The sequence below is a fragment of the Myiozetetes cayanensis genome, unplaced genomic scaffold (assembly GCF_022539395.1).
Source record: "Myiozetetes cayanensis isolate MyiCay16 unplaced genomic scaffold, myiCay2020 scf21, whole genome shotgun sequence".
NCBI lineage: Eukaryota > Metazoa > Chordata > Aves > Passeriformes > Tyrannidae > Myiozetetes > Myiozetetes cayanensis.
This window is the reverse complement of record NW_026087423.1, coordinates 9,211,337-9,236,461: the sequence shown is the minus strand read 5'-3', so window position 1 is coordinate 9,236,461 and position 25,125 is coordinate 9,211,337. Positions and strand designations below refer to the sequence as shown.

At 46.7% G+C, this 25,125-nt stretch overlaps 4 protein-coding genes across 6 annotated transcripts; 1 reads left to right on the top strand and 3 right to left on the bottom strand.

The window, feature by feature from the left end:
* Positions 1 to 562: 562 nt before the first annotated feature.
* GTF2H3 (general transcription factor IIH subunit 3) lies at positions 563 to 5,526 on the bottom strand. The gene is made up of 13 exons (XM_050318515.1): positions 5,176 to 5,526; positions 4,786 to 4,865; positions 4,422 to 4,531; positions 3,986 to 4,149; positions 3,665 to 3,727; positions 3,403 to 3,432; positions 3,009 to 3,037; positions 2,846 to 2,920; positions 2,532 to 2,585; positions 2,235 to 2,303; positions 1,983 to 2,118; positions 1,864 to 1,900; positions 563 to 1,765 (listed from the first exon to the last, which is right to left on the bottom strand). The coding sequence occupies exons 1-13, from the start codon at positions 5,183 to 5,185 to the stop codon at positions 1,696 to 1,698; spliced, it is 927 nt and encodes a 308-aa protein (XP_050174472.1). The 5' UTR covers positions 5,186 to 5,526; the 3' UTR covers positions 563 to 1,695.
* On the top strand, positions 4,838 to 8,685 carry EIF2B1 (eukaryotic translation initiation factor 2B subunit alpha). Of its 2 annotated transcripts, none has more exons than XM_050318517.1 (9): positions 4,838 to 4,925; positions 5,521 to 5,622; positions 5,703 to 5,839; positions 5,914 to 6,030; positions 6,143 to 6,255; positions 6,883 to 6,951; positions 7,464 to 7,539; positions 7,730 to 7,855; positions 8,285 to 8,685. In XM_050318517.1, the coding sequence occupies exons 1-9, from the start codon at positions 4,841 to 4,843 to the stop codon at positions 8,438 to 8,440; spliced, it is 981 nt and encodes a 326-aa protein (XP_050174474.1). In that variant the 5' UTR covers positions 4,838 to 4,840; the 3' UTR covers positions 8,441 to 8,685. The 2 variants fall into 2 exon arrangements, with proteins under 2 accessions (XP_050174474.1, XP_050174473.1); XM_050318516.1 differs by lacking the exon at positions 4,838 to 4,925 and adding an exon at positions 5,270 to 5,326.
* Positions 8,686 to 8,903: 218 nt separating this feature from the next.
* Positions 8,904 to 15,715, bottom strand: DDX55 (DEAD-box helicase 55). 2 transcript variants are annotated; one of them, XM_050318513.1, is made up of 14 exons: positions 15,593 to 15,715; positions 15,222 to 15,272; positions 15,056 to 15,142; positions 14,387 to 14,478; positions 14,217 to 14,279; positions 13,504 to 13,653; positions 12,871 to 13,060; positions 12,639 to 12,721; positions 12,118 to 12,249; positions 11,287 to 11,379; positions 10,978 to 11,092; positions 10,263 to 10,431; positions 9,591 to 9,883; positions 8,904 to 9,131 (listed from the first exon to the last, which is right to left on the bottom strand). In XM_050318513.1, exons 1-14 carry the CDS (start codon positions 15,698 to 15,700, stop codon positions 8,964 to 8,966), a joined length of 1,794 nt encoding a protein of 597 aa, XP_050174470.1. In that variant the 5' UTR covers positions 15,701 to 15,715; the 3' UTR covers positions 8,904 to 8,963. The 2 variants fall into 2 exon arrangements, with proteins under 2 accessions (XP_050174470.1, XP_050174471.1); XM_050318514.1 differs by lacking the exon at positions 15,593 to 15,715 and having other exon boundaries at positions 15,046 to 15,142; positions 15,222 to 15,254.
* A 655-nt stretch (positions 15,716 to 16,370) lies between these two features.
* Positions 16,371 to 22,823, bottom strand: TMED2 (transmembrane p24 trafficking protein 2). The gene is made up of 4 exons (XM_050318647.1): positions 22,595 to 22,823; positions 21,320 to 21,512; positions 18,987 to 19,094; positions 16,371 to 17,899 (listed from the first exon to the last, which is right to left on the bottom strand). Exons 1-4 carry the CDS (start codon positions 22,772 to 22,774, stop codon positions 17,775 to 17,777), a joined length of 606 nt encoding a protein of 201 aa, XP_050174604.1. The 5' UTR covers positions 22,775 to 22,823; the 3' UTR covers positions 16,371 to 17,774.
* Between the last annotated feature and the right edge of the window lie 2,302 nt (positions 22,824 to 25,125).

Here is a 25,125-nt window from a genome sequence, read left to right as displayed (position 1 = left end):
ATTAGAAAAACAAGTTACCTGTTGGTAGAATTGCCTTGTTAAAGTTTAGGGTTTGACCGTGCTTCAGTGATCTCAGGCCTGGGGGAGGTCAACAATACCTGGGAGGAAGGATGTGCCCCTGACAGTGAGCACAGTGAATAATTTACAGGTCACGGGGACAGCTGGTGGAACTCCCAAGGTAAGGAAGAAATGAATAAACCCAAATGAGCAACTGGGCTGGAATCAGTTTCAAGCAGGTAAAAGGTAATTCTGGCAGGGACAGATCTGCAAACATGGACCCAAAACCCCCCTACCCTAAGGAAGAGAAAGACTGAACATAGCACTAACTAGCATGAGAAGCAAGAGAATCATTAACCAACAGAAGATAGAATATTAATTAATATGAGAACGATGTAACTTGCAGCCACTGCACACTAATTCCTGTGGTGTTAAAATGTATATACAGTGAAAAGTTTTGACACCATCCAGTGTCACATCACACCATTACACTCACACAATAAAAATCCAACAAAGCCATTTAGCTCACCCTTAAATATGTCATTAAAGCAATATCTGGCCACACTTGCAAAAGAAACGGTTTTTATTACAAAAGTTTTATACAAAGTAAATTATAAATACAGCCTTTCACACAAAATGGCTTTTGGCAATCAAAAAAGCTCGCCTTGTACTCTGGCAAGCCTGGAAAAAACTGGCACTAAAGCTGTTACAGTGACAAAACCTGATATCAAGACATGACAAATTCTTGTGTGGACATTAGGAAGAAAAAAATTACATCTTTTCTATGTAGGAAACAATTCCTCTCTGTATTCCTTCCAGGAGAATGGCAGTAACTAAAACAGGCTAAACCTCCAAACTACAGTTACTTTTTAGATGGGGATATTGTTTGGTTAGTGTTGTCCTTGTCAAATGCCAGATGTAAACTCACATTCTGAAAAAAGAAGCGTGCCTGCTGTCATATTAAAACTACATTTTTTTGTTTTCCAGTTTCAAAATACAATCTTAAAGACTAAGCAGTTATTCTGCATTTATTGGTGTTATTTTAAACAAAGGGAGGCCTTTTTATTCCCAAATGAAGATATATCAAATTGAGGAAGAAGTACCACAAGGACAATACAGTCAAAGGAACAGGAATACATGTGAGTGCACATGTAGGGCAATTAGCACCTTTTTATTCAAGTGGCTCCCAAGCCACCTTGAAAATGTTGGCTCATTTCTTTTGGAACTGATGCTGTTTCAGTCCAAAAATTGCTAACCAGGAGCTGAAGTCCCTGAACAACATAATGCTATGGTTCTGATCCTACACACACTGGAACTGGTCATTCTGAACTCTACACCAACAAAAATAACCAGAGCTTTCTTGTTCTTTGAAAACAACTGAGAGGTGGGAAACTTTGCAGTGGCCAGAATACCTTCAAACTTCACAGGCTGTGTCTCTTTACAGGATGTAACTTCTGGTTCCTCTTACAGTTCAGAATTAGTTATGAAAAACAGCACAGGTTACATGGTAATAAAGTCATTTGTTACTTAAAGGGCTGCATAGAAGACATTCCATTTAAATACTTATCCCCTAACAAAAAAGTAATAGCACTTCATACAGTTCTCTTTCATATCCAATAAGAAGTGCCAGCAATTTCTCGAGCAGGTTCCATTTCATGGAATTACTGGAGGAGGTAACGATGTATTTACATACTGTTGTTACGCAGCTAACTTTAATTTCTTCTTCTTTGCTTTCATGACAGGTGGCAATGATATTTTGAAAGCAGTCCTGAAAAAAAAAAACAAACAAACATGAAAAAAGGAACTGTCAGATACACTGACCATATTTCCACAGCCAGCCCTGAGGTACAAAGAACAAACACTTACTCGCAGGTACTGCAAATGGGACTGAAGTTGCAGAATACTGGAAAAGAAAAGAATTGGCTTTCACTAAAATAGGTCATTTGAATGTAAGAACTCAGACTCTTCAATATTCACAAACTCACTTGACAAGCACACAGAGCACACGTAGCCGATTTCAATGAGGTTCCGATGGCAGAAACACGCGGCTCTGTAGTCAACGTGAACAGGAGGTGGGAGGACCAGCTGTGACCTCTGCTCTTGGTCAGGGAGAAACACCCACTGCAGGGAGGGAGCAAAATACTCTGTGAATTGGACTGGTACTGCTGTATCTCCTCCTCAGTGATGTTTCACATCTGACACAGGGAAAAACCTCAGGTGTTTTCTCAATGACTTACCAACAAATACTGCAGGAGGGATGGCATGTGGGGCACTTTCAGGTATATGCCACCCGTAATGTCACAGGCCTGCAAAGCAGAGACAGTGATCAGGTTGGTGTTTTATGACATTAATAGGATATTTAAAATGTCCTTGTACTGCACAAGGCCTGCATGACACAACTGTCAGATCCACTGAACATATTTTCACACCCACTTCTTCCTTAACGGAAGGAAAAGAGCAGAACGTGTTTAACTACCTGGCATCAAATACCTGTGAATTAATACAAACAGCAAACAAGAGCAGGAACTCTGTACCTGTTGTAGAAGACCCGAATCTGAGTCCAGGACACAGGCATCAACCAAAATACTCTGCAAGGAAAGAGAGGAAATGGATGAAAATCAAATTTAACCGGGACCAACACAGCCCCCCCAGTGTTCCTGACATGACTTTTTCCCACTGCACATGCACCCCACATAGAAATGCACCTGCTTTTGCAGATGCAGGGCCACCACAGCCACTGGAAAGCTCTTTCACTTGATCAGAACGTAATCATTAGAGAAACTAACCGATTTGTCATCTTATGCACATTAATAAAAGACAACGTAAAGTTAAAGAAAAGCAGCTTCACCTGTTTCTGCGCTGCAAAGACCACATTCATGAAGTTCATATATTGCAACGTGCTGTCTTCTGCAGCTTTTATGACCTAAATAAAACAACTCAGACTTGTCAGCCTACATACATCACTGGAGTTGAGGACTAAAAGAAAAAAAACTGACAGCAAAAGTTCTTACCAAAATCCTTGATTTCATTTCTTGATTGGCTAAGTATTAAAAAGAAAGAGAAATGCATCAGCACATTGTTTGCACCACCACAGTTTGCCCTTCCAATTCTGTAATCTCAGGTAGATACTGAACCTCTTGCATGTTAGATCTAACAGGTCAGATAAAATATGTATGAAAATGTTGTCCAGTCCCAGGACTAATCTGTGGATCAATTCCTCTCGACCTCAAAGGAAATTCCTGTTCCAGTTTTACTCACATACAATAGAAAATCTGCATAAGAACGTGGACTATTGTTCAAGTCCTTTACTCCTGATTGTCACCCAGACCTTCTTTAAACTGGGCAACTTCAAATGATCAGAATAAAACCTGTCCTATAAGTATTACAAACAGGAGAAGGTGTTACCTTTCACCTCTTTGCTCATCTTGTTGATGTCTACATTAGCTGACGTTAAGGAATCTACATTCCATTCTTGGAAATTACTCCAGGATCCATACCACATCTTCAGCACCTTGGCCAACACACATCTAACAAGCACAACCCACAGTTATTAAGCAAACGTTTCAGTGTGTAATATTAAAAAAGGAATAGTAAAACTTAATTACTATTACAAGAAACAGTCCTAAAACACATGGAGGCTTTGCAGATTCCGTGATCAAAAGGATACAACAAAGTGCTTTAGCAAGAGATCCTGCTAAGAGGGTTTCTGTTTGCTGGCCCTTCATCTCAGCTGCAACACAAGAAAAGTTACAAAACTTACTTTTAGATATAAAAAACAGTTGTTGAAACTGTCCACACCAAATACTCAAAGATTTATCTTTGGCAAACAGGATAAAAGCAGAAACCTGAAGTGTCAAGCATAATAAATTTGTCTACTTTAAACACATTAAAATTCACATTATGAAAATAGAGGAAATTCCTAAAACTCCTTGAGAATCCAAGTATTTTGCAATTCTGCATATTAAGCCTAGAATTTTATTCTCCTTACTTTTTGTCATGAGGTCTTTAATCTCTTCTGCAATTGCATCATTTATTGCTGTCAATAATTCATATTTTCCATCCTTGCTGCCAGAGCAATTCGATTCCATGGAACTGCCTCCATCTCCAAAGGGATCTGCAGAAGCCCAGCGCTTCCCAGGGTACAGGAAACGGCTAAAGCAGAGGAAAAGCCAAGGATTCATGTTTTGCCTTTAACCTCGTAAGAAAAACTGTCATAAATGAATTGGCTGCAGATAGCAATACTATATGAACTATAATTTCAAATACTTTTAATCCTTTAGACATTAAATTTCTTCTTTTAAGACAATGATATATTACCCACATTAACTTGGTTTCAATTATACACTTCAATCCAGTGAGAAAATCAGAAGACAGATATAGGAAAGTGCATTTGAAACCTTTACACTGTTAAGAAGCAGCTCTACCTTTCCTGTGTGTGACTTGCTATCACAGCCAGCTTGTTGGTGCGATTCATGAACAAGTGGGAATTTCCCAGCACCATCACCGCATCGATGCATTTCGACAGAGTGAACTGCTGCAGAAGAAGGAAACAGTAGATACAGCACAATAACAGTTAGAGAGAAGCAACTCAGAAGAAACCTGTGAAATAACTGCAGTTTAAAAGGAGTGTTCTGATATCCATTATACCCGCTTTAGCTGACAACGTTAGGATAGTTCAGAAATCAGAGACTCCTCTCTCTCTTGCCCACTTACTAACGATTAAAGAAAATGACAGCGTTCCCCTCAGCAATGGCCACGGGCAGTACCAGGGCAGTACCAGGGTCGTACCTCCGCCTCTCCCAGCGCCCTCTTCCCCCACCAGATGGGGTTGGTGTCGATGACGATGACCAGCAGGCTCAGCTCGTCCTCTGCAAAGGCACCAACACAGCAGCGTCACTCGGGGCCGGGGGCAGAGGAGCCCAGTGCAGGTGACAGAGCCGTGACCGAGAGCCCCGCTCCGGCCTCTGCCTCCTCCACGGGACACCCGAGCCCCGCTCCTGGCACCTCCCGACCCCCGCCGCGGTACCCCCGAACCCTGAATGCGGTGCCCTCAGACCCTGAACGCGGTACCCCCGGACCCTGAACGCGGCACCCCCGGACCCTGAACGCGGCACCCCCGGACCCTGAACGCGGTACCCCCGGACCCTGAACGCGGTCTCCCCGGACCCGCCGCCTCACCCGCGCTCATCTCGCCGGTCGGCAGAACCGGCTGCTCCCGGCGGCCTCAGATGACGCTCCGGCCCCGCGCTCCGTCATCCGGAGGCGCCCCGGCCCTGCCCACGCCCCGGTGCGGCGGGAGGAGCGGAGCGGGGAGCGATGAGCACGGACGGTACCGGGGGGATACCGGGGGGCGATGGGCACGGACGGTACCGGGGGGATTTCGGGGGGCGATGGGCACGGACAGTACCGGGGGGATAGTGGGGGGCGATGGGCACGGACGGTATCGGGGGGATTTCGGGGGGCGGTGGGCACGGACGGTACCGGCGGTGCCGGGCCGGGCCAACGCGCCCCGTTGTCTTCCAGCCTTGATCGAGACCTTCCGGGCGCAGCTGAGGGACGACCCCGATGTGGCCTCGGCCGTGGCCGCCATCCGCGCCCTGCTGGGCTTCCTCAAGCAGGACCGAGGTGGGCCCGGGTCCCCTCCCCGCTGTACCCCGCGTGTCCCCGGGGCCAGCCCCTGACCCTGCCCCTCTGCCTGTCCCCAGGGGAGACCATCCAGGGCCTGCGGAACAGCCTGCGGGACGCCATCGACACGCTGTCGCGGGTGGACTCCTCGGTGGCCGTGTCGTCCGGCGGGGAGCTGTTCCTGCGCTTCATCAGCCTCACGTCCCTGGAGTACTCGGTACGGGCCGCCCCGCCCGGCCCCGCCGTGCCGGGGGACCCTCCCGCCTCACCGGGCATCCCGCTGTCTTCCAGGACTACTCCAAGTGCAAAGAAATCATGATCGAGCGCGGGGAGATCTTCCTGAGGAAAGTGTCTCTCTCGAGGAACAAAATCGCCAAGCTGTGCCACCCGTTCATCAGAGATGGTGCTGTGAGTAAGGCCTGGCAGGGTCACCCCCGTTCTCACTTCTGCACTGTTAACAAAAGTAAAGGGTTCCCAAAGCTCAGCGAAAGGAATGTCTGAATTTCCTTTGTTTTGGCAGAGAATCCTGACCCACGCCTACTCCAGGGTGGTCCTCAGGGTGCTGGAAGCGGCTGTGGAGGCAAAGAAGCGATTCAGTGTTTATGTTACTGAGTCACAGCCAGACCAAGCAGGGCAAGTACTCGTTAATTTGGTTTTTATCTTGGTTAACAGGGTGAGTTACAGCCACCATCAGGCCTAGCAAAGCTGCTAGGCTTGGCTGCAGCATTTTAAATGGCAGCTGTCACTAATACCACATTATTTTGGACAAGTGAAAAAAAAAAAAACCTAAACAATATTGGTAATTAACTTCCCATACCAAATATTCTAATTACTGTTATCCAGGTTTTCCTCAAACGTTTATAAACTTTCGGTTAGTGCCAGGCAACCTGCTTTACCCTTGAGAGACAACTGATTTCTAATTGTCTCCTTCAAAAGTAGGGCAAAATAATCAGATTACCCTGATCATAGCATAGTGAAATGTATAGGTAACAATGTCATTGGAAGATGCCAAATAAAATAATTACTTCAGAGCATATTTTGTTGCATAAGTGAAGGAGTAAAACCTGCACACTGGATAATACACATCACTAACAACTCACAACACCACACTAACAATTCCTTCCATTTCTATGCAATAACTTATTTTCTGTTCTACAAAGAGCATGGACAGTCATGGGTTTCAGTCTTTCAGACAATATTTTCCTATCACTGTCCTTAAAGAAAAGATTTTTTAAGGTTCAAACATGTCTTTTTTAACAGGCAAAAAATGGCAAAAGCCCTGAGGAAGCTGAACATTCCCGTGACTGTGATTCTGGATGCTGCAGTTGGGTAAATCTGATCATAAATCTTAATATTTTTCATCACAGCTGTATTTTAACAGTGTTACATATAAGTTTTCTAAAAGCTTTTTCAAACTCCAGAGGTTATTAATTAGTTTGTCGTAGTCATCAAACAGGCTAAACAAGTTACACCTTCAGGTGCACAATTAGGAGAATGTGTCTGTATTTGGTTTTCCATGTTAGAATGAAAGGAGGAGTCAGAACCAAGTGTAGAACTCAGAGAGATCTGTGAAAAGAACTGAGGTTCTACACAAAGAGCTACTTTCCCCCTCATTTGCATAAGTGATCCCATTTTGGGGGTTTAAGATATTTGCTAAACTACCACTGCTTACTCCAAGTCCAAAACATGGAAGAAGAAAGAACTGTAGTAAATCTGAACCTCGAGAAGTTCAAAATGCCCAAGACAGTTCCTCCAACAGACTTACAAGAGGGGGAACTGGTGCAGGAAAGTGAAAGCCTGCTTGAGTTACTCATTTCTGTTCTTTTCCCCTCTCTGAACAGCTACATTATGGAGAAAGTGGACCTGGTGTTGGTTGGTGCTGAAGGTGTGGTTGAAAGTGGAGGCATTATCAACAAGGTAATCCTGAGTTTCTTCCATCCTTCTCTAAATTCTGCACTTCTAAAGTTTGGCTCCTTTGAAGAGTTTAAGGCTTTTTGAAAAGTCTCTTCTATTTGGATGTTTTCCAGTAAATGTCTCTTTATTGTTGGAAACTGGGCAATAGTGCATGCAAGCACTGAGTCTGCAATGTTGTTTTCTGTCTCCACAGATTGGCACTAATCAAATTGCTGTGTGTGCCAAAGCCCAGAACAAGCCATTTTATGTGGTAGCAGAAAGTTTCAAGTTTGTGAGACTTTTCCCTCTAAATCAGCAGGATGTCCCTGACAGGTTTAAGGTAAGAGAATTCTCTTTCCACCTTACCCAGCTAAAGTTCACACTTGTGTGTCCGTGAAAAATCTTCCTCTTAGCACATTCATCTGGATCTCTGTGCTGTGGCACATATGGAATGGCTCCACTGTACACTCATGTGCCAAACAGCCATTATTTGTCTTAATACTAATATTTAGTTCCTAAAGCAGTTCCTTCGGGGTGCAGGAGCAGCTGAGGGTTAGAAACAACTAAACCAGTACACTTTAGGACTACAAATTGTACTTTTTACACAAGATAAAGCAGCTGAGACCAAGGTGGCACCAGTCTCTGCACTTGACTTCCCTCAGGTATTACCACAAACATCTGCCCAAGGCTGTGGTACTGCTCCTGCCCCAAGGAGGATTTGACCTGCAGTCAGTTGTGTGATTAACTGGTGGTCTCTGTTTCCTTCCAGTACAAAGCAGACACTCTGAAAACAGGGCAGAATCTCACAGAGGAGCATCCCTGGATCGACTACACATCCCCATCACTCATCACGCTGCTGGTCACAGACCTGGGTGTGTTAACTCCCTCCGCTGTCAGTGATGAACTCATCAAGCTCTACCTGTAACACACAGGACTCCCTGCACGGGATGTGTCATCTTCAGTGACCAGCAGGGCTGTAGGACTTGGAAGATGGTACAAGTTACAGGAACGTGGCAAGGAAACGACATCATAAGGATTAATGTCATTATGGAGCACTCTTCAAAAAACTCCAGAAGCTCCTACAGCTTCTACAGACCTAAAGTAAATTATTTTAAAGATGGGTGGAGTATTTTGATACTGTAAATTAAAGTACCTTATGGTGTATTCAGACCCGTTCTGAGGTGTGCTGTTACTGACCTGTGGGATGCATGTGAAAAAAAGCCAAAATTAAACCATGCACAAGGCTGCTGATGGAAACTGCAGCTCCTGCCACACCAGAGTGGTGCTTTTAGCTTGGCTCTCAACAACAACTGCAGGCTGGTTTGTGTGTCTTTCTGGATGCCAGGTCTCTCCATGAAGGAACTGGATCAGTTCTGTTCTCTGCATCATTTTTTATACAAATCCAGATTTATTGAAATAAGCAGTATTTTAATGTAAAAGAATAAGTGTCAGCCTTCAGACTCTGTGTCAGCACCAGTTTCTGCTTTGAGCCTGCTCTGGCTGCCTGTTACTTTCTTCTCAAACTCTTCTTCACTGATCTTCCCCTTTTTTAGTCTTTTCAAGAGTCTTGTGTCATTCAGCAGCTCTTCCATATCCTCATCTTCGATATCAGAGCCCTGTTGACAGTTCAAAACAACAAACTGAACACTACACCAGACAGTTTTCATTCTGTACAGCTGAACACCAGAAGATTACAACCTGGATTTTGCCAGGAGTATCTAAGCAGGAAATAATACTCAGTTCCAACCCAGGAAACTCTGTAACTCTCAGCTACTCTTGTTGAAAATTAACAAAAGCAAGGAAAAATCAAGCCCTGCCCACCATCAGGCCCTCCTGCAGGACTCCAGAGAAATAAAAATCCCTGCTAGCTCTGCTGGCAGCACTCATAACCAGCATAAATGCTGAGAAATTGGTTCAGTGTTTGGCTTTAAAAAGCTTCTCTGTAATTTTTTTTGTTAAGATTTGCTTGTCAAGGTCCTAAAAAGTTACTTTACAGCCATCAGTTCCACCACACTAAAATCCCACTGCCATTTGAAACTATAATCACTTGCATTTTAACACAATAACACAGTTACCTCTTCACGCTTCCTTTTAGCTGTTACTTTCTTTTTCCTCTCCCTCTTGGCTTTCTGCTTTGACCAGGCTTTGTTCTTTATGAATTTCTTTTTCCCTTCATTTTCTTCTCTCTCTTTTCTTTGTTGTTCTAATTTCTTTTGTCTTTGCTTTTCTCTGTTTTTGTCCTTAAAGGAAATGGAGTCTGTGTTCACAGTGACTGGAGTAAAGTCTGGAAAGCATTTTCCTCTTAGTTCAGGCATCTTTGGCATTTTTAACAATGCAAAACCTCTGGCAAGACTGGCAAAATCCAGATCTGTTGAAACAAAGATTATAAAGTCAGTTTCCTGCTGGATAAAAAGTTAATTTAAATGAGAAAGAAAAAAAAGAAAGCCCCAAATTATTTTAGTGTATTGTTTGTATTCTATACTTAACACCACCAACAATACTAAGTCACTTTTATTTATATTTCTATCGGTTAGGTCGAACTCCATAATGAAATGTTTTCTCTTGAAACAAGCTGCTTGAAAAAAACCAGGAGTTTTGTCAAAATCTGATGTTGTAGAAAGTGAATCTGAGAGTGAGAACCAGCAGTTGAAGCTTGGGGACAATAATACCACGGGGGTTTTTTTTCCCCAACCAAATCCTGTCCTCTGAAAAGAACAGGAGAGGACTCTGGCCCTGCTGGGAATTACCTTTCATTCGGAAGATCAGATTGCACTCGTGTTTGGCATAAGCCTGCACATAAGACACAAAGGCTTTCATCCCTTTCTCAAACACTGCCCTGTCAGCCAGGGCCATGGACTTCAGTTTGGGAAGAAGATCCAGCACGTTGGGCTGTGGTTTCATTTCCTGCATGGGACACTGAGAAGCAGAAAATAAACAACAAAAGCGAAGGGAAAGTTCAGCTGGATGGTGTAAAATGCACGGTGAAACCTCAAACACACACTTTCTGCCCAGTTCATCCTCAGGGAACTTTGAGCCCCTTTCCCCTTGGTCATTCCAGCACACCAGGTGACCATCAGCCCCACACAGCAGCTGTCCTGACCCAGCAGGAGCTCCCACACTGCAGCCCTGGAGAGGCAACATCATCTTGTGCCTTCTCAAACTCTGATCTCATTAGCAGGTCCCTGGAGAATTTATACAATTACACAAATGCAGGAGCAGGCATGGGGAAAAGAGTCAGAAATGAACAGCACAGAGGATGCAGTGTGTCAGCTGCTGGTGGCAGGGCTGGGGCAGGACTGTAAACCAGCACTGCCCTTCTGCAAATGCACCATTTACAACCTTAGGGACAAAAAGCTTTTCCTTACTCATTGCCCCACAGGTTCCTCTTCCAAACTCAGTAGGCTCCCATCAGCCTGTCCCCTTGCTCTCTCCTGCTTTAGGGTGGGATAAAATCTCACCAACCTTTTGGTTGATGGAGAGGAAGTTAACGTAGGACTCCTCCATGGGAAGCAGGAACACGAGCGCGCTGCCGCCGTGGCCGATGCGCGCGGTGCGACCGCAGCGATGCACGAAGGCGCTGCAACAACCCAACCACAGCACAGTCAGCCTGATCTGAAACGTCACACGGGCAGCAAAGAGGGCCTGGGGATGTGCAATCACTGGGGCAGTGATTTAATGGAATTTCCACAGTTCTGGTTCCCACTTTACATCCGAGCAGCACAAGAACACGATCGCACGGACAGGAGAGGTTCTAAGGACATGGAATTGTACCTGGCGCTGCTGGGTGGGTCGTACTGCAAAACCCAGTGCACCTCTGGGATGTCGATGCCACGGGCCATCACATCTGTGCAAACCAAAATGCCCCTGGCAGGGAGAAAAGGTGTATTGTCGTTAAACTGTCATTTAAAGAGAGCCAGCCCCCCCAGCTCTGTGTTCTGCATCTTCACTGGATGGGGGGGGGGGGGCAGAACATTAGAAACATTTGGGGGTTTTAAAGAGACAAAATATCAGGTAACTGCAGCTTCCACCAACTAAAAGTTCATATAGCGTTATGAAAATTATTGTGATTTATATTACACTTCTAAGAAAAATCAATTTCCTGTTACATATTCAAATTCTAAATCAGCATTGCATCCACCACAGCTGAATGTACAAATGTTTCACTAAAAAACTTAAAGAGAGTGACGATTTTACCAGAGCAAAACTGGTCTTTTAAACAGCTGTCCTTCCAATCTGCTGGTAATCATTTTTCTCATAATATAAAATGCCAAAGCTCAGGTCCCACACAGTAAATAATGACAGCTCACGAGGCAAGAGCCTCTTAACATCCTGCAGAGCTGCCAAAGAACACTTTCCTGCAGTTAAACTCCAGCCTTGTGCTGCCACATTCTTGTTCATGCACTACAAAAAGAATATCCTGGGGTTTTGCTCTGGTTCCCACTCCGTGATATTATAAATACACCCAGATCCAGCCTGTAGCATCCTCCTCCTCCTCAGCTGTTCTTCCCTGCTCAAGCAGCAGGAGAACAGTCAGACAAAGTCACCAAAATGCCCCTCAGTGCTCTGGCTTTTGGCTGGTTCAGCCCATTCCCAAGGTCTTACCCTGGGAGCTTCCGGAACTCCGTAAAGATCTTGTTACGCTTGTGCTTCATCTTCCCGTGAATGCTCATTATTTTCACCTGTTTAATCAAGGATTCCAAAGCCTTCCCATAATATTCCACACAGGCACACGTGCTGGGGTGATAAAGACAGGCATGAAGTCAAACGATTATGTTGCATTTTCAATCTGGTTTAGACAGTCAAGGTGTGAAATGTTTAAAAAATATACACTATTGACTATTTTTATATAAAATATGTACATAATTTTTTATAAGTTACATATGATCAGCTATAGTGTCTCACTTTAAAATTGCATATAAAATTTCTGTTTTGCTTAATAACATTCAACACAATCCTCACGTGCTGAAATGATTCATCTCTTTTTAGGCACCATATTCTACAAGACAGCTCTCAAAATTATTCACTTTGAAAAAGTTGTATCCTTGGCAACACAGGGCAGTTTTGGAATTTAATAAAACACTATTAATAAAACTGTTTTCACAATGAAACACCAACAGAATTACCTAAAAAAGACCAGGTGCTTTTCCTGTCTGTGCTGCCGAAGAAAATGCACCAACTGATTAAATTTTTCGTCTGCTCTGCAGATCTAAACAATGCAAGAGAAAAAAACAGAAAAGTCAGAAAACAGACTTGTGATTCCTCTCTTAACACCATCCTAAGGCTTAAAAACTTATTGACAGAAGCAGGAAAAAAAGGAGGGGGAACAAGAAGCTCTCCCAAAGCCCAGGTTCGCACCATGTAATAGTTCTGCAGGCGGGTGGGAGTTTTCTGGGTGTTGGTTGCTGCCACTCCCTTCTCCTTCACCGCGATCCGGACGGGATTCCGGAGCCCTGCTCTCACCAGGTTCTCCACCTCCTGAGTCTGAGTAGCTGAGAACAGGCCTGTCCTTCTCTGCTTGGGCAGAAAGTCCAGGATGGCATTCAAACTGCAAGCAAGCACATGGAAAACGTAATTGTCCCAAGGCTCCCCCTCAGAAAGGGGTTTAATCACCGAAGGAAGGGTTTACAGGAATTTACAAGGTTTTATCATCACGTGCCAAACTCCTGCTGAAATAATTAAACCACAGAGAAAAGGGAGATCAAAGTTTATTTGTTAAAGTGTTCTAAGCCGTTCTGATGTGTGAATAATGACGTGTTAATAAACATCTTAAATAGAGAAGTGTTCATATACATCAGAACAAAAGAAATTTTACACTCTGTATTAATCAAGGATCCACTTTTTCTGATTCTCTTCCCACTCAGGAACTGCTTTATGGAGCAAAGAGAGATAAAAACAAAACAGAACGAATCGTTGCAGGCCACACTCATTCACATCAATCATTTGAACCCATTAAAAACTCGAGGATTATCAGAATTATTCTTTCAATACCTGGCTTCAAAGCCCATATCCAGGAGCCTGTCTGCTTCATCCAACACCAACACATCAAGAGCCTTCACACAACTTGCGAGATCCAGTCCGTCCCCTTTTCTCCTGAACAAATCCTCCAGGCGCCCCGGGGTGGCCACGATGATGTTCCCGCTGTTCAGGGGAGAGACAAGGTGGGGGATCTGGGAGACCTGCTAATGTTGGTATCCCAGCACACACCTGCCCTGCAGCCGTCAATAAAACACGTTCACTTTGTCAATTCTATCTGCATCCATACTGCAGTGCCTTCCAGACACTCTGGGGTGGGAGAAAAACTCCCAGCGGAGAGCACATCGCTCGTGGCAATAAAAGCTCAGGATATCATCGGGAATAGTTGGTGCCTCCACGCAAAAGCCAGAGGCAAATATGATTCCTTCCAAACTTCATCATCAGTATCAGCACCAAACGTTTTCAGGGAGAACTGAAATATTCAGGGATGACAGTTTTCAGGTCTGGTCTTCACCCAAACAGCAGGTAAACGGTGCTGATGTCACATAAGATGCTTTCCCACTGTCTCCTCACTCAAAGACTCCACAACTTCCCAGCCACCCCCAACAGACTTTTGCAGCACCATCACATTTGAGCAGCAACAGGACCAAAGTCCTGGCCTGAAATCCCTGTCAGGGAGAAAACCAGAGCTCTGAGGCACCGAGAGAAATCCCTGCCAATCCACTCACCCGTGTTCCTTAAACCTTTCAACATCTTCCATTGGGTTCCTGCCACCAATGAAAAGAATCTGACTGAAACAATAAAACACAAAGATTTGGGTCCTTAAGTTTCGCTGGTTCACGAATGAGAGAAGCACAGAGAAGGAATTATGGTCATGGAAAGGCTGAAGTTCACTCACCTGAACATGGGAAAGTGTTTTGTGAAATGTGACAGCACCTCATGGATCTGAATGGCCAGTTCCCTCGTTGGTGTGATAATTATGGCTCCAACCTGCCCGTGGAAAACAGGAATTTATGGAAAATAACAGACTGGAAGAAAGATTTGGGCAAAATTCTCATGTTAAAGCTAAGTGAATACGAGCCATGATTTTGATCCTAGACAAAACAGCAAGATTGTTTTTTATTATTTCCACAGAAATACAATTAAAGTGTATAAAATTACAGAAAATATCTGTGAAAGAAGCATTTTATCAATGTGCAAAACATCTCTGCTCAAAGAGCAGTACCTAATAATGACATTTAACAGCAAACAACAGTGAAGTTCTCTGCTCACTAAAATGTGTTCAGAGTTAATGGATGCTGAAAAGCATTCAAAGCCTCAGTGGATTCTATATTTTAGGACATTTTTCCAACAGCTCAGAACCCTGTTTTGATCACATTAAAGGAGAAGTTGTATCAAAGTGCAGTGAAAGTACCCCAATACATATTTTCAAGTTTACTGTTACACCAAAGAGCTGAGCACAGTCACCATGTACACACCACTTCCTTATGGATACTCTTCCCAAAGTCCTCTAATCTTACTGACACATCATAAAAAATATACTCACAACTGAATTACCTGACCCCACCTGCATTTTCTTTAACTTTTCCTCCCGTCTGAGCAGAATTTCCAGGATGGGAATCACAAACGCCAAGGTTTTCCCACTGCCTGTCACCTGCGAGGAGGGAAACAGCGTCAGATCCCCGAGATCTCCGATCTCTGAGCCAAGAGCACAGCCGAGGACAAGCACTCACCGCCTCCGCAGCAACATCTTTGTTACTCATGAAGAGCGGGATGGTCGCGGACTGGAAAAAGAGAAGCGTCTCATGAGCGGGTGAATCGGGGATGGGGGGGGAATCTCACAGAGGAGAAATCCCCCCAGGAGGCATCAGAGCCGTCTGCGACCACCACCCGAGCAGAGCCGGTGCGAAAGCCAAGGATGCGACTTCTACAGGGTCCAGGGAGCGCTGTGGACGCGGATCTGAGCCCCTCTCCCCTCAGCCCGGCCTCCCTCCCCGGGGCCGGCGGGCGCGGCCCCTCACCTGCACCGCGGTCACTCGGTGAGGGCAGAGCGCCCGCAGCGCCCACAGCTCGGGGCCGGGGCCGGACGGGAGCGGCCCCTCACCTGCACCGGGGTCATCTGGTGGAAGCGGAGCTCCCGCAGCGCCCGCAGCACGCCCGGGCTCAGCGGCACCGGCAGGGCCTCCCAGCCGCCCTCAGTCACTGCCTCCATCTTGGCCGCGGTGTCACCGCCCCGCCGCTCCCCCCACGGAAACACGCGCGGCGACACCTCCGTTCCGGGGCACTTCGGTTCCGCCCCCCCCCACCTCCCCTCACGAGCGGCTTCGCCTCAGAAACTCCGCAGAAAACGCCAAAGTTTGGGTTTGGCAAAAAAAACGAAATCAACAAAAAACCACTCTATTTTTGAGGCAAATGGCTTATCGTAGTGTGTATTTCAGCGGGTCATACAGCAGCGCTGTGCCTGCTGGTTGCTCAGGGATGGGGAGCAAAGATGTAGGTTCAGAATTACCTGGAGTCTCTTCCACCTGCCCAGAAAACGGGATGGGGTTTGGATAAATTCCTGACATCCTAAAATAGCACAGAACCACTTAGGGTTGGGACCTCTGGAGATCGTCCAGTCCAGCCCCCCAGCCAAGGCAGGAGCAGGTGAGACAGGAATTGCAGGTGGGTTTGGAATGTCTCCAGACAGGGACAATCCACGCCCTCCCTGGGCAGCTCCAGCGCCCTGCCAGACTCCATGGAGAGAAGTTCATCCTCAGGCTGAGCTGGAACTTCTCATGTTTTAATTTATGTTCATTACTAAACAAATACTTCATAAAACCCCTTTATATGTTAAGCTGGACTTTCTTAAAGCACCAAAGGAAAACAACACAAAGTTGCCCTTTTTTTTTTTTTTTTAAAGAATTTGTTTATTTATCGAACCTGGGTCATATTTAGATTCACGAGCAGTTTTTAAATGTACATCTTAGAATTCAATTTTCAGTGTTTTACACAAAAATATTGGCACACAACAGTTGCAATAAAGGTGTAAGAGCCACCTCTCTCAAGAACTGCTGCAAGTGTTTGCCCAAGGTTGAAAAAACTTTACCTGGAACATGAAAACCTGTAACAAATTTTAAATTAATTGTACAAAACTGTTGTGTGTTACTTGTAGAGGCTCCCCCCTGGAAAAGACCCCACCCCACCCCCAAAAATGATTACAACTAATATACATCAGTCACAACATAATCCTGGCTCAGCACCCACGTCAGACGCTGCTTTAATTTTGTTTTTTCTTTTTTTTTTTTAAACCAATCATCAGATACCGAAGAAAGGAACTTTATACAAAAAACAAATCTACATGTGCCTGAAAAAGAAAACACACCAGTATTTAGCATTATGCTAATTCTGATCAGACCATGGCAGAGTTTGCCACTGCACTTAAAATACAAGGGCTGCATAGCGTGGAAAATCCCCCCCCGAATCCAGAACCTTTTTGGCCTCAGGAATCCTCCCGATTTCCTGAACGCTAGAAATGCCCTGGGCACCGGGCAAACAGTCTGAGCTTTGGACCTGCAAAAGCCAAAGGGTTCACCAGTGTTTGCCAAGACACTGCACGCAATTGGCTTCCAAATAAAACCTGCAGGAGACTCAAAAACCGTCCGAGGAACATTTGGTGACGAGCAGAGAAAAAAAAAAAGCACTTTTGCAGCAACTACTTCATTTTAAAGAGCTTTGGGAAGAAGTTGATGTGATTAGTTGCTGATGACTATCTTTGAAATAGCAACTAGGTACGAATTTAAACCTTTTCCCTGGCAGTTGCTGTGAGTGGGGAAGGGATTATTTGGATTATTTCGATTTTGTAACACCTACTGCAGGGTTGAAGATGTAAAACAATGCAAACAGTCACCTTTAGGGCTTTGTACCGTTTCCCTGGACAGAACTGCAAATACTTATGGAGAGAGGGAAAGAGAAGTTAGAGAAGACACCGACATTGCTTGTTACTACAGTGAGTTACAGCGTTTGCAGCTTGCCTGGACCTTGCTTAGCACACAGACTGGGCAGATCTCAGTGGGAAAAAGATGCCAATAAAGTGACAAGATTTCAGCACAGCTTTTGCTACAGGAGATAATATAAAAACAACTCGTTTTTCAGCTGGGAAGGAACATAAGCAAAGAAGTTTTACAGTTCAGTAAAGAGGGTTCAGAAAACTAAGTGATTTTTTGTTTGTTTGTTTTGTTGGGTTTTTTTTGTGACCAGGATGTTTGGTAGAGAGTGAACTGAAACCCGGGACCACGGGAGGACTCTTAGACCACCCTTCGGACTTCAAAAAACCTCTTCAGGTAGTAGATCTGTCCCAGTGTCATGGCAACTAGTACAAGGGCCTCGAAGAACGACCACAGAACCACTCTGCTGTTTGTGTTGTCATTGACTGTTGGGGGGGAAAAGAAAAAAGAAAAAGAAGTAGTGAGTTACAAAGCATTGAAACTTGAAACGCTCTCTCGTGGGAAGTGAAACACCCTTCTCTGTTCTGTCCACCTTGCAAGCTTCTGTCTGGCCTCTCTGAGCTGCCACACAGGAGCCACTTGCTTTTTTATAGTGGCAAAGTCAAGCAGGGAACGTCTAATCTCTGAAGATTCACCATTTTTAGTTCTAAAATTCAGCCTTTTCTTAAATCAGGTCATTAGTGACAAACATCATAAAACTGGAGATAAGTTCACACAGTTGAGGGTCCAGTGCTTTAATAAAATGTAGTATTTCCACATTAAAAATATCTGCCCTTTATTCTCACTGGTGTTGCCCCAAGGCAGCACCTGGAGCTCTGAGCCTCACTTTAAAGCTGTGTTTCAGCAGGTGGGGTTGTGATGGCAGAGTCCACCAGGACAGTGACAGCAGCTCTGCTCTCTTCCACTGAAACATTTAAAAGACTTTGGCTCAACTATTAATCCACATCCACTTCCAGGGGTGAAGTAACAGTTCAACCAAAATTTATCCCTGGGAACCAAATCACAGAGTCCCAGAATGGTTTGGGTTGGAAAGGCCTTAAAGCTGATCCTATTCCACCCCCTGCCATGGGCAGGGACACCTCCCACTAGCCCAGGCTGCTCCAAGCCCTGTCCAACCTGGCCTTGGACACTTCCAGGGAAGAATTTCTTCCTAATATCCTGTCTAAAACTACTGTCTTTCAGTTTAAAACCATCTCCTTATCCTGTCTCTACCAGCCCTTGTAAACAGATTAAGAATTAATATCATCACAGGTATCCCCAGGAATACACCATCCAAACAACTACAGAATTTACACCAATTAAGCAAACATTATTTTGCATAAAGCCCCTCCAATTTAAAGATGACTGCAAAACTCACCAACACTCCTTTATTCTACGGGCAGGTCCTTCAGGATTTATTCTGAACTATTATCTTTGAAGTAATTTGGAAGTAGTTTTCATGGGCTCATATTTTAAATCTCAACTTACAAGTTTCATTTGGGAGGGGAGAAGGCACTCAAGTCAGACACTTACTTGCTCTATGTATTCTTTCACGGACTTCCATGTACTCCTGTTCGTGCTTCACAGCTGTCATGGCCACTGCTAACTCATTAATCATCTCTTCTAGCTTGTTCTGGTGAGCTGCAGGATAATTGCAGAAGCATCAGCAAGTGTTAATGACTCAAAAAAGCCATTTGTTAACACTTATGAACAGTCAAACTTCACTTCCCGCTGCAGACGTTCTGCCAAACCCAGCCTGTGAAACTTTCTATTCCTACAGCCAAGTTTAGTTTTCCACAGCACCACTTTCCCTCCACGTGTCTCTAGGACATTAAACAAGGGGGGCAAAACATTTCTCCACATCCAACTTAGGAGGCAGGAGACACACAAATTACAGTCAGCATTTCCAATATGCACGTACTTGCCCAGGAAAATAGAGTGGAAGGACACAACGAGATCAACACCACACACTAACAGCTATTTTGCCAATCTCATCCAAAATGTTCCAAGCAAATTATCTCAAGGCAAAAATGACAGCTTTTCCCGGTTGTTAAAGCTTGCAAAAATAGAATGACTGAGAATTCAGCTCAAGATCATGATGCTGGCAAACGAGATCACTTCCTGGAGCGACAAATCTCATCCCGTGATCTTCGGGTTTAGCTGAGGCACAAACACTGAGGGGGCAAAAGGCTCCAGGTTCTGGTGTGGTCTGAAAGCAGGAGAGGAGGAAAACACCAAACCAGCAACAGAAAACCAGCTGGAGACAGCTCAGCAAATGGAAGGCTCTGAGATCTGAGATTTAGGGATCTGACTGGATCTTTTGAATCCATCCAAGCTCAAAGAATTGTCCACCTACAAGTGAATAAATTAGGCAGGTGATTTGCAAGGTTTTCTAGCACCAAGTTCAACACACCCCTGAGCAATAAGCTCTTAAAAAAACCCACAAGACCCAACACATTTTCCTCTGAAGGGACACACTTGACTTGCAAACTACCTTAGTACAGTTTTATTTGTAAATTAGGGGTTTCAGATCCCAATCTGAAAATGAAGCCCTTCAAAATACACAGCCAAAAAAAAAAAAAAAGAGCACGAGAGAATAACACTCACACAATTTACTATTAAAAACTAAATAGTTGTGCAAACCACAGTCCCTCTGCTGATATCATAAATCCCTTATTTTCATGGCCAAGTGGTCATTGCAGTAAGTGCAGTTTATTAGTAAGAGAAGAAACTGAAGTTGCAGGGATTGTTTAAACACACTCAAAAAAAAAATTCACTGAAGAAAACTGCCTTAAAAATGTAAAGCTGCACTAATATTGCTTACAACAGATACATGCAGACTCAAAAACAGACTGAAGTGAGCCTTTAAAAAAAAGTAAGGAATGTGTCACTTTTCAAGTGGCATCAAGCAGTCAATGCCCCACAGTTATTTACTTGCTAAAATAGAAAACAAGAATTTGTTGCCTTTCCAGCTACAGTCGGTGATTTCTAAATAAACTTTATGACTCGTTAGGCAATACTTTCACTTATTTGTTTTACAGCAAACGACAAGTTTGAGTTTTTCCCTTGATACATCAGTAATAATTCACACCCTACAAGCAGCTCATTGCTTCCAAACCCCTGGATTACTCAACATCCCCTTTAGCAACAGAAAGCAACCACTGCCTGGAACATCCAACGCCCTTGGACGTTCGGTGTTCGGTTTGAATTTCACCTCAAACTCCTGATTAAACCTTCTGTCAGCCAGGAAGAACCACCTGAACACAACCTGTCCCCTGGGAGCTGGGGGTGCTCAGCATTGCTCAGAATCAGACCTTTTGGGTAGTTTATTAACAAGACATTCTCATGCTCCAAACAAATGTTACGGAGGAAAAGCCAAGTTAGCTGTTAGTGAATGAACATGTGCCAGAGACAAGATGCCAAGGAGCTTTCAAAAAGCAGTCCACATACCATCCCAGGTATCTCCACCACCTAGAGAGAAGTGTGAGAGATGAACACGGGTACAGGACAAAGGGCTGCAGATAAAACAGTCATTTACACAGCTAGGGGGGAAATCTGATATTAGCACATTTATCAGGGCTCAACTAAGGCCCGTGGAGGTCTAAAAATACTGCTGAGCCAACTAGAAATCAGAGTGACACTGCTGAGGGACTAAAGGAGGGAAGCATTAGTTTCTGCAGATGGCCAAAGGATTCTGTGGTGATTTTGCTTTAAATTGTACGGAACAAGGTGCAAAAACATCCACCCGAGCTGTGCCAGGACAGCTGATACAGCTGAAGGAACGGGAATCCCGGGAGCCCTATCGAGTTCACAGGTCATGCAGGGAGGGAAGAGCTCCCTGATTCCCTTGCAGGAACGTTCCTCACCTTCTGTCTCCATGTCCTGGCCCTTGGGGGCCTCCCCGATGTCGATAGTGAACATCACTATCTTGGGGGTCATGGTGGACATCCTGTTGCTGAAGCAGAACTTGTAGGTTCCATCCATGTGGGCAGCAAACGTGTATTTTCCACTGGACTCTCGATCCCCTTTGTAAATCCCTTTATTATCGGGCCCTGTGATCTGGAAAAGGGGGGAGAAACAAAGGATCACACACTTGGGTTCCAACACAGAGGGTTTTAAAATGCACCATCCCAGCAACCACAACCCAAGTCACCAACACCAGCTGGGATCTGCCTGGGCTGCCTCTGCTCAGCTCCCACAGCTCAGGGGGGCGGTTTTTCCGCACAGAAGCCTCTTGGAAAATCTCCCAAACTTCTTGGTAAAGAAAGGCACACAAAAGCCTCTCCCTCCCCGGCCTCCCCGGTGGAGATAAGGAGCACCCAAGAACAAGGAAAACACAGTCTGGGGCTGTAAGTCAAACAAGAGTAGAGGAAACCTTATCTCTGGTGCGCAAAGGGAACAAAGAGGGGAAAGAGCCATTTTCCAAGAGTCAATATGACTTCAGACACTCAGCTGGGCACTGCTGCAGTGACCACCTCACACGGACTGAGGGCCCGAGCTCGGAGCTCCCAGGGGTCACTGTAATCTGAATTTCCATCCCACCAGGCCAAGCTGCTGCTGAGCTTCCACTGCTGCCACGTGAACGGGATCTCACAATTTCCCAGCTCCTGGGCCACAGCCACGTGTAATTTAAACTCTTACAGGACTCTCGGCAACAACCCCCCCGCTTTTTATCCCCCTCGCGTTTAATTTGCTCCAACCAAACAACTCTGCTCTTCACCGCGACAACAGCAGCAACTCTCACTGGGGATCTCCCACTGATGTGACCCCTCCTCGGCGAGAAGGGCTCACCCACAACTTCCCGACGGCAGCCCCTGACCAGAGACAGCAAACCCCTCTGGGTTCCAGGGGAAGCGCTCCGGGAACAGGCGAAGAGCGGCCGCGCTCCTCTTCCCGCCCCATAATTTATTCCATGGAGGCAGAAAACCCCGAGGGAGGGGCGGACAGGGCAGGAGGTCAGGCCCAGGCTCGGGCAGCCACCGCAGGAGCGACCCCCAGCAGAGGCCCCCGGTCCCTCCCGCCGCCCGGAGACCCCGCGGGGACCGCCCCGAACCACCCCGAGCCCCGCGGAGGGTCCGGCCCCGCCGCGCCACCCAAGGTCGGCGACTCTGCCCGCGCCGCCGCCGCCGCCGCCGCCGCACCTCCACGTCGATGTCCAGGAAGCCGCCCTCGGCCACCTCGAAGATGAGCCCCATCTTGGTGCCGGACGGCACGCGCTCCAGGAAGCACTCCTCGGCGTGCGCGTCGATGCTCACGAAGTAGGGCTGTGCCGGGGCGGCGAGCGCGGCCAGCAGCGCCAGCACCGCCCGCAGCGCCGACATGGCGGAGCCCGGCACGGCGGCTCCCGGCGGCGCTTCCGGCCCGCGCCGCGCCCCTTCCGGCGCACGGGGCCGCCGCCCATTGGCCAACACCGCCCCCGCTGCCACGTACGGGCCCAGCGACGGCGGCCGCGGAGGGAAACGGAGAGGGCGGGGCCAGCGCGCCCAGAGGGAGGGGCCAATGGGAGGGGAGGAGGGGAGGAGCGGCGGCGCTGGGAGCCAATGGGAGCGGGGCGCGCGCTGAGGGGGCGGTGCCCGGCAACGGGGAGGGAGCAGAGCGGGAGGCGGGAAACGGGGATGAGGGGAGGAGGGGGAGCCTGAGGGGAGGAGGGGAGCCTGAGGGATGAGGGGGATCCTGAAGGAATGAGGGGGATCCTGAAGGGATGAGGAGGGTTCCTGAGGAAATCCTGAGGGGATGAGGGGGATCCTGAAAGGAGGAGGGGGAGCCTGAAGGGATGAGGGGGATCCTGAGAAATGAGGGGAATCCTGAGGGAATGATGGAGATCCTGAGGAATGAGGGGGATCCTGAGGGGATGAGGGGAATCCTGAGGAGATGAGGGGGATCCTGAGGGAATGATGGAGATCCTGAGGAGTGAGGGGGATCCTGAGGGATGAGGGGATCCTGAGGAATGAGGGGGATCCTGAGGGGATGAGGGGGAGCCTGAAGGGAGGAGGGGGATCCTGAGGGATGAGGGGGCTCCCAAGGGAACAAGGGGAGGCAGCAGGGAGGGAAGGCGGCTGTCACCACCGCTGTCACCACCTGCTGTCACCGCAGCCCTGCTGAGGCTGCTGCTCCTGAAGCCCGGGAAGCCCAAACCTGCTGCATTCAGGGAGAGGTTTTGGGAGCAGCCAAGGTTTAAGAAGCTGACAGGGATGCCTGACTGGTGGGCTGTTCATTCACAAGGAAACACAGTCAGGACACGTGCAGATTCTGCCTCACACTGGAATAACTGTGTAAAAGCCATTCCTTGCATGGCTTAAATACTAATTTCCATCTAAAAATTCCATCCAGAAATACAGAAATTCATGCAGTTAAGGCAGCCCATTCCATGCGTAGCTGTTTAATGGCCTGGAGAAGAGTTAAAACCAAAGCACAACCTGGCCTGTGTTGAGCTGGCCAACAAGCGCTGGTTTTTGTTCTCCTGGTGATACTCGGGAGTGTTTGTCTTGACAGATGGAACCCAAGTGCTGGATTTACATCCCTACTCTTTGCTCTCCCCTCAGCTGCCAGGTGTGAGCTGCTGTGTCCGTGCAGGCATGGGGTGTGGGCAAGATTTTGGCAAGAGAAGCTGAACCTGAGGAGCTGCAGGTCACGAACGTGGCCGGATAAGAAACTTTCTGTGCCGAGTCGTTTTCAGAGGTCCAAGCCAACATCCAACCTACTGCTTCCCGCAGCACAAAATGTGCTGGTTTTTCATCTAGCTCAGCAACAGTTTTAATCTTGCCACTCTCACATTCCCCACTTTGTTACGTTTCTCCTCTACGTGCTCTTGTACATAACAATGAACTCGTGTAATGCTGAATTGTCGTGGCATAAACTCTTTTTCTCCTCCCTGGCTTGGCCAAAATGCTGATTTCCCAGCACAGCTGCTCCCCTGGGGCACTGCAGAGCCTTCTCCAGACGTTCTGCTCAGGCTGCTCCCCCTCCTCACACTCCAGAAGCACCTCTGCCAGGAAAGGATGACTCCACCATTATTCATCCTCCTGCTCTCTCTGGAACTTTGTGCAATATCCTGTGCTGCTCAGCTTTGGGAATGAGTTTCACGAATGACATATAGGGAAATACTTTCCCTGGATATCACTGATTATTGCTGTAAGTTAGGCAGTTGAAAGCCAAGCTCAGGTATCTGGGGACTGATGGTGTTGCTCTCCTGGCTGCCCCGGTGCCTCCTGGCAGCACACAAGGATATTTTGTACATGCAACGTACGCAGTCACACCTGAAAGCAAAAACACTGAAAAACTCGACCAGAAAACCACATTTTGGTTCAATTTAAATTATCTGCCAGTGGATTCATGCCAGCAAACTGCTTGTATGTATAAAACCCTCCACTGATCCTCTGGACACCTGCACAGTAAAGACTCTCCTACTCTGCAGAGCGGGGAGTCTAAAACCCCTAACGATGAGCAGCTAAACCCTCCTGATGATGAGCAGCCAAACCCCTGTGACGATGAGCAGCTGCCATGTGCGAGCCCCTCGCTGCGCTGCAGAAAGGTTTGTGCACTGCATTCCACGTGCCCGCAGCCATCCATCGCCTCATTCCTCTTCTGGAGCAGCATTCCTCCTCCCCCTTCCATCCCGGGACACTCAGCTTCGGGCACTGCTCGCTGTTGGGCACCACGGACACCCCCCCGC

Excerpts from the sequence above, each read along its gene's own strand:
- TMED2 (XM_050318647.1), bottom strand. The coding sequence starts at position 22,774 with ATGTCGGCGCTGCGGGCGGTGCTGGCGCTGCTGGCCGCGCTCGCCGCC. Across the intron at positions 19,095-21,319 it reads CCAGGACATGGAGACAGAAG|CTCACCAGAACAAGCTAGAA; the intron begins GTGAGGAACGTT and ends ATTATCCTGCAG. Across the intron at positions 17,900-18,986 it reads TGAAAGAATACATAGAGCAA|TCAATGACAACACAAACAGC; the intron begins GTAAGTGTCTGA and ends CCCCCCCAACAG.
- DDX55 (XM_050318513.1), bottom strand. The coding sequence starts at position 15,700 with ATGGAGGCAGTGACTGAGGGCGGCTGGGAGGCCCTGCCGGTGCCGCTG. Across the intron at positions 13,061-13,503 it reads GATATGGGCTTTGAAGCCAG|TTTGAATGCCATCCTGGACT; the intron begins GTATTGAAAGAA and ends GCTTGCTTGCAG. Across the intron at positions 9,132-9,590 it reads CTAAAAGGAAGCGTGAAGAG|GGCTCTGATATCGAAGATGA; the intron begins GTAACTGTGTTA and ends AACTGTCAACAG.
- EIF2B1 (XM_050318517.1), top strand. The coding sequence starts at position 4,841 with ATGACCAGCAGGCTCAGCTCGTCCTCTGCAAAGGCACCAACACAGCAG. Across the intron at positions 4,926-5,520 it reads GGCAGAGGAGCCCAGTGCAG|CCTTGATCGAGACCTTCCGG; the intron begins GTGACAGAGCCG and ends GTTGTCTTCCAG. Across the intron at positions 6,256-6,882 it reads TCACAGCCAGACCAAGCAGG|GCAAAAAATGGCAAAAGCCC; the intron begins GCAAGTACTCGT and ends CTTTTTTAACAG.
- GTF2H3 (XM_050318515.1), bottom strand. Across the intron at positions 3,728-3,985 it reads TAAAGACCTCATGACAAAAA|CTGAGATGAAGGGCCAGCAA; the intron begins GTAAGGAGAATA and ends CTTGTGTTGCAG. Across the intron at positions 1,901-1,982 it reads GTGCTCTGTGTGCTTGTCAA|TATTCTGCAACTTCAGTCCC; the intron begins GTGAGTTTGTGA and ends TTTCTTTTCCAG.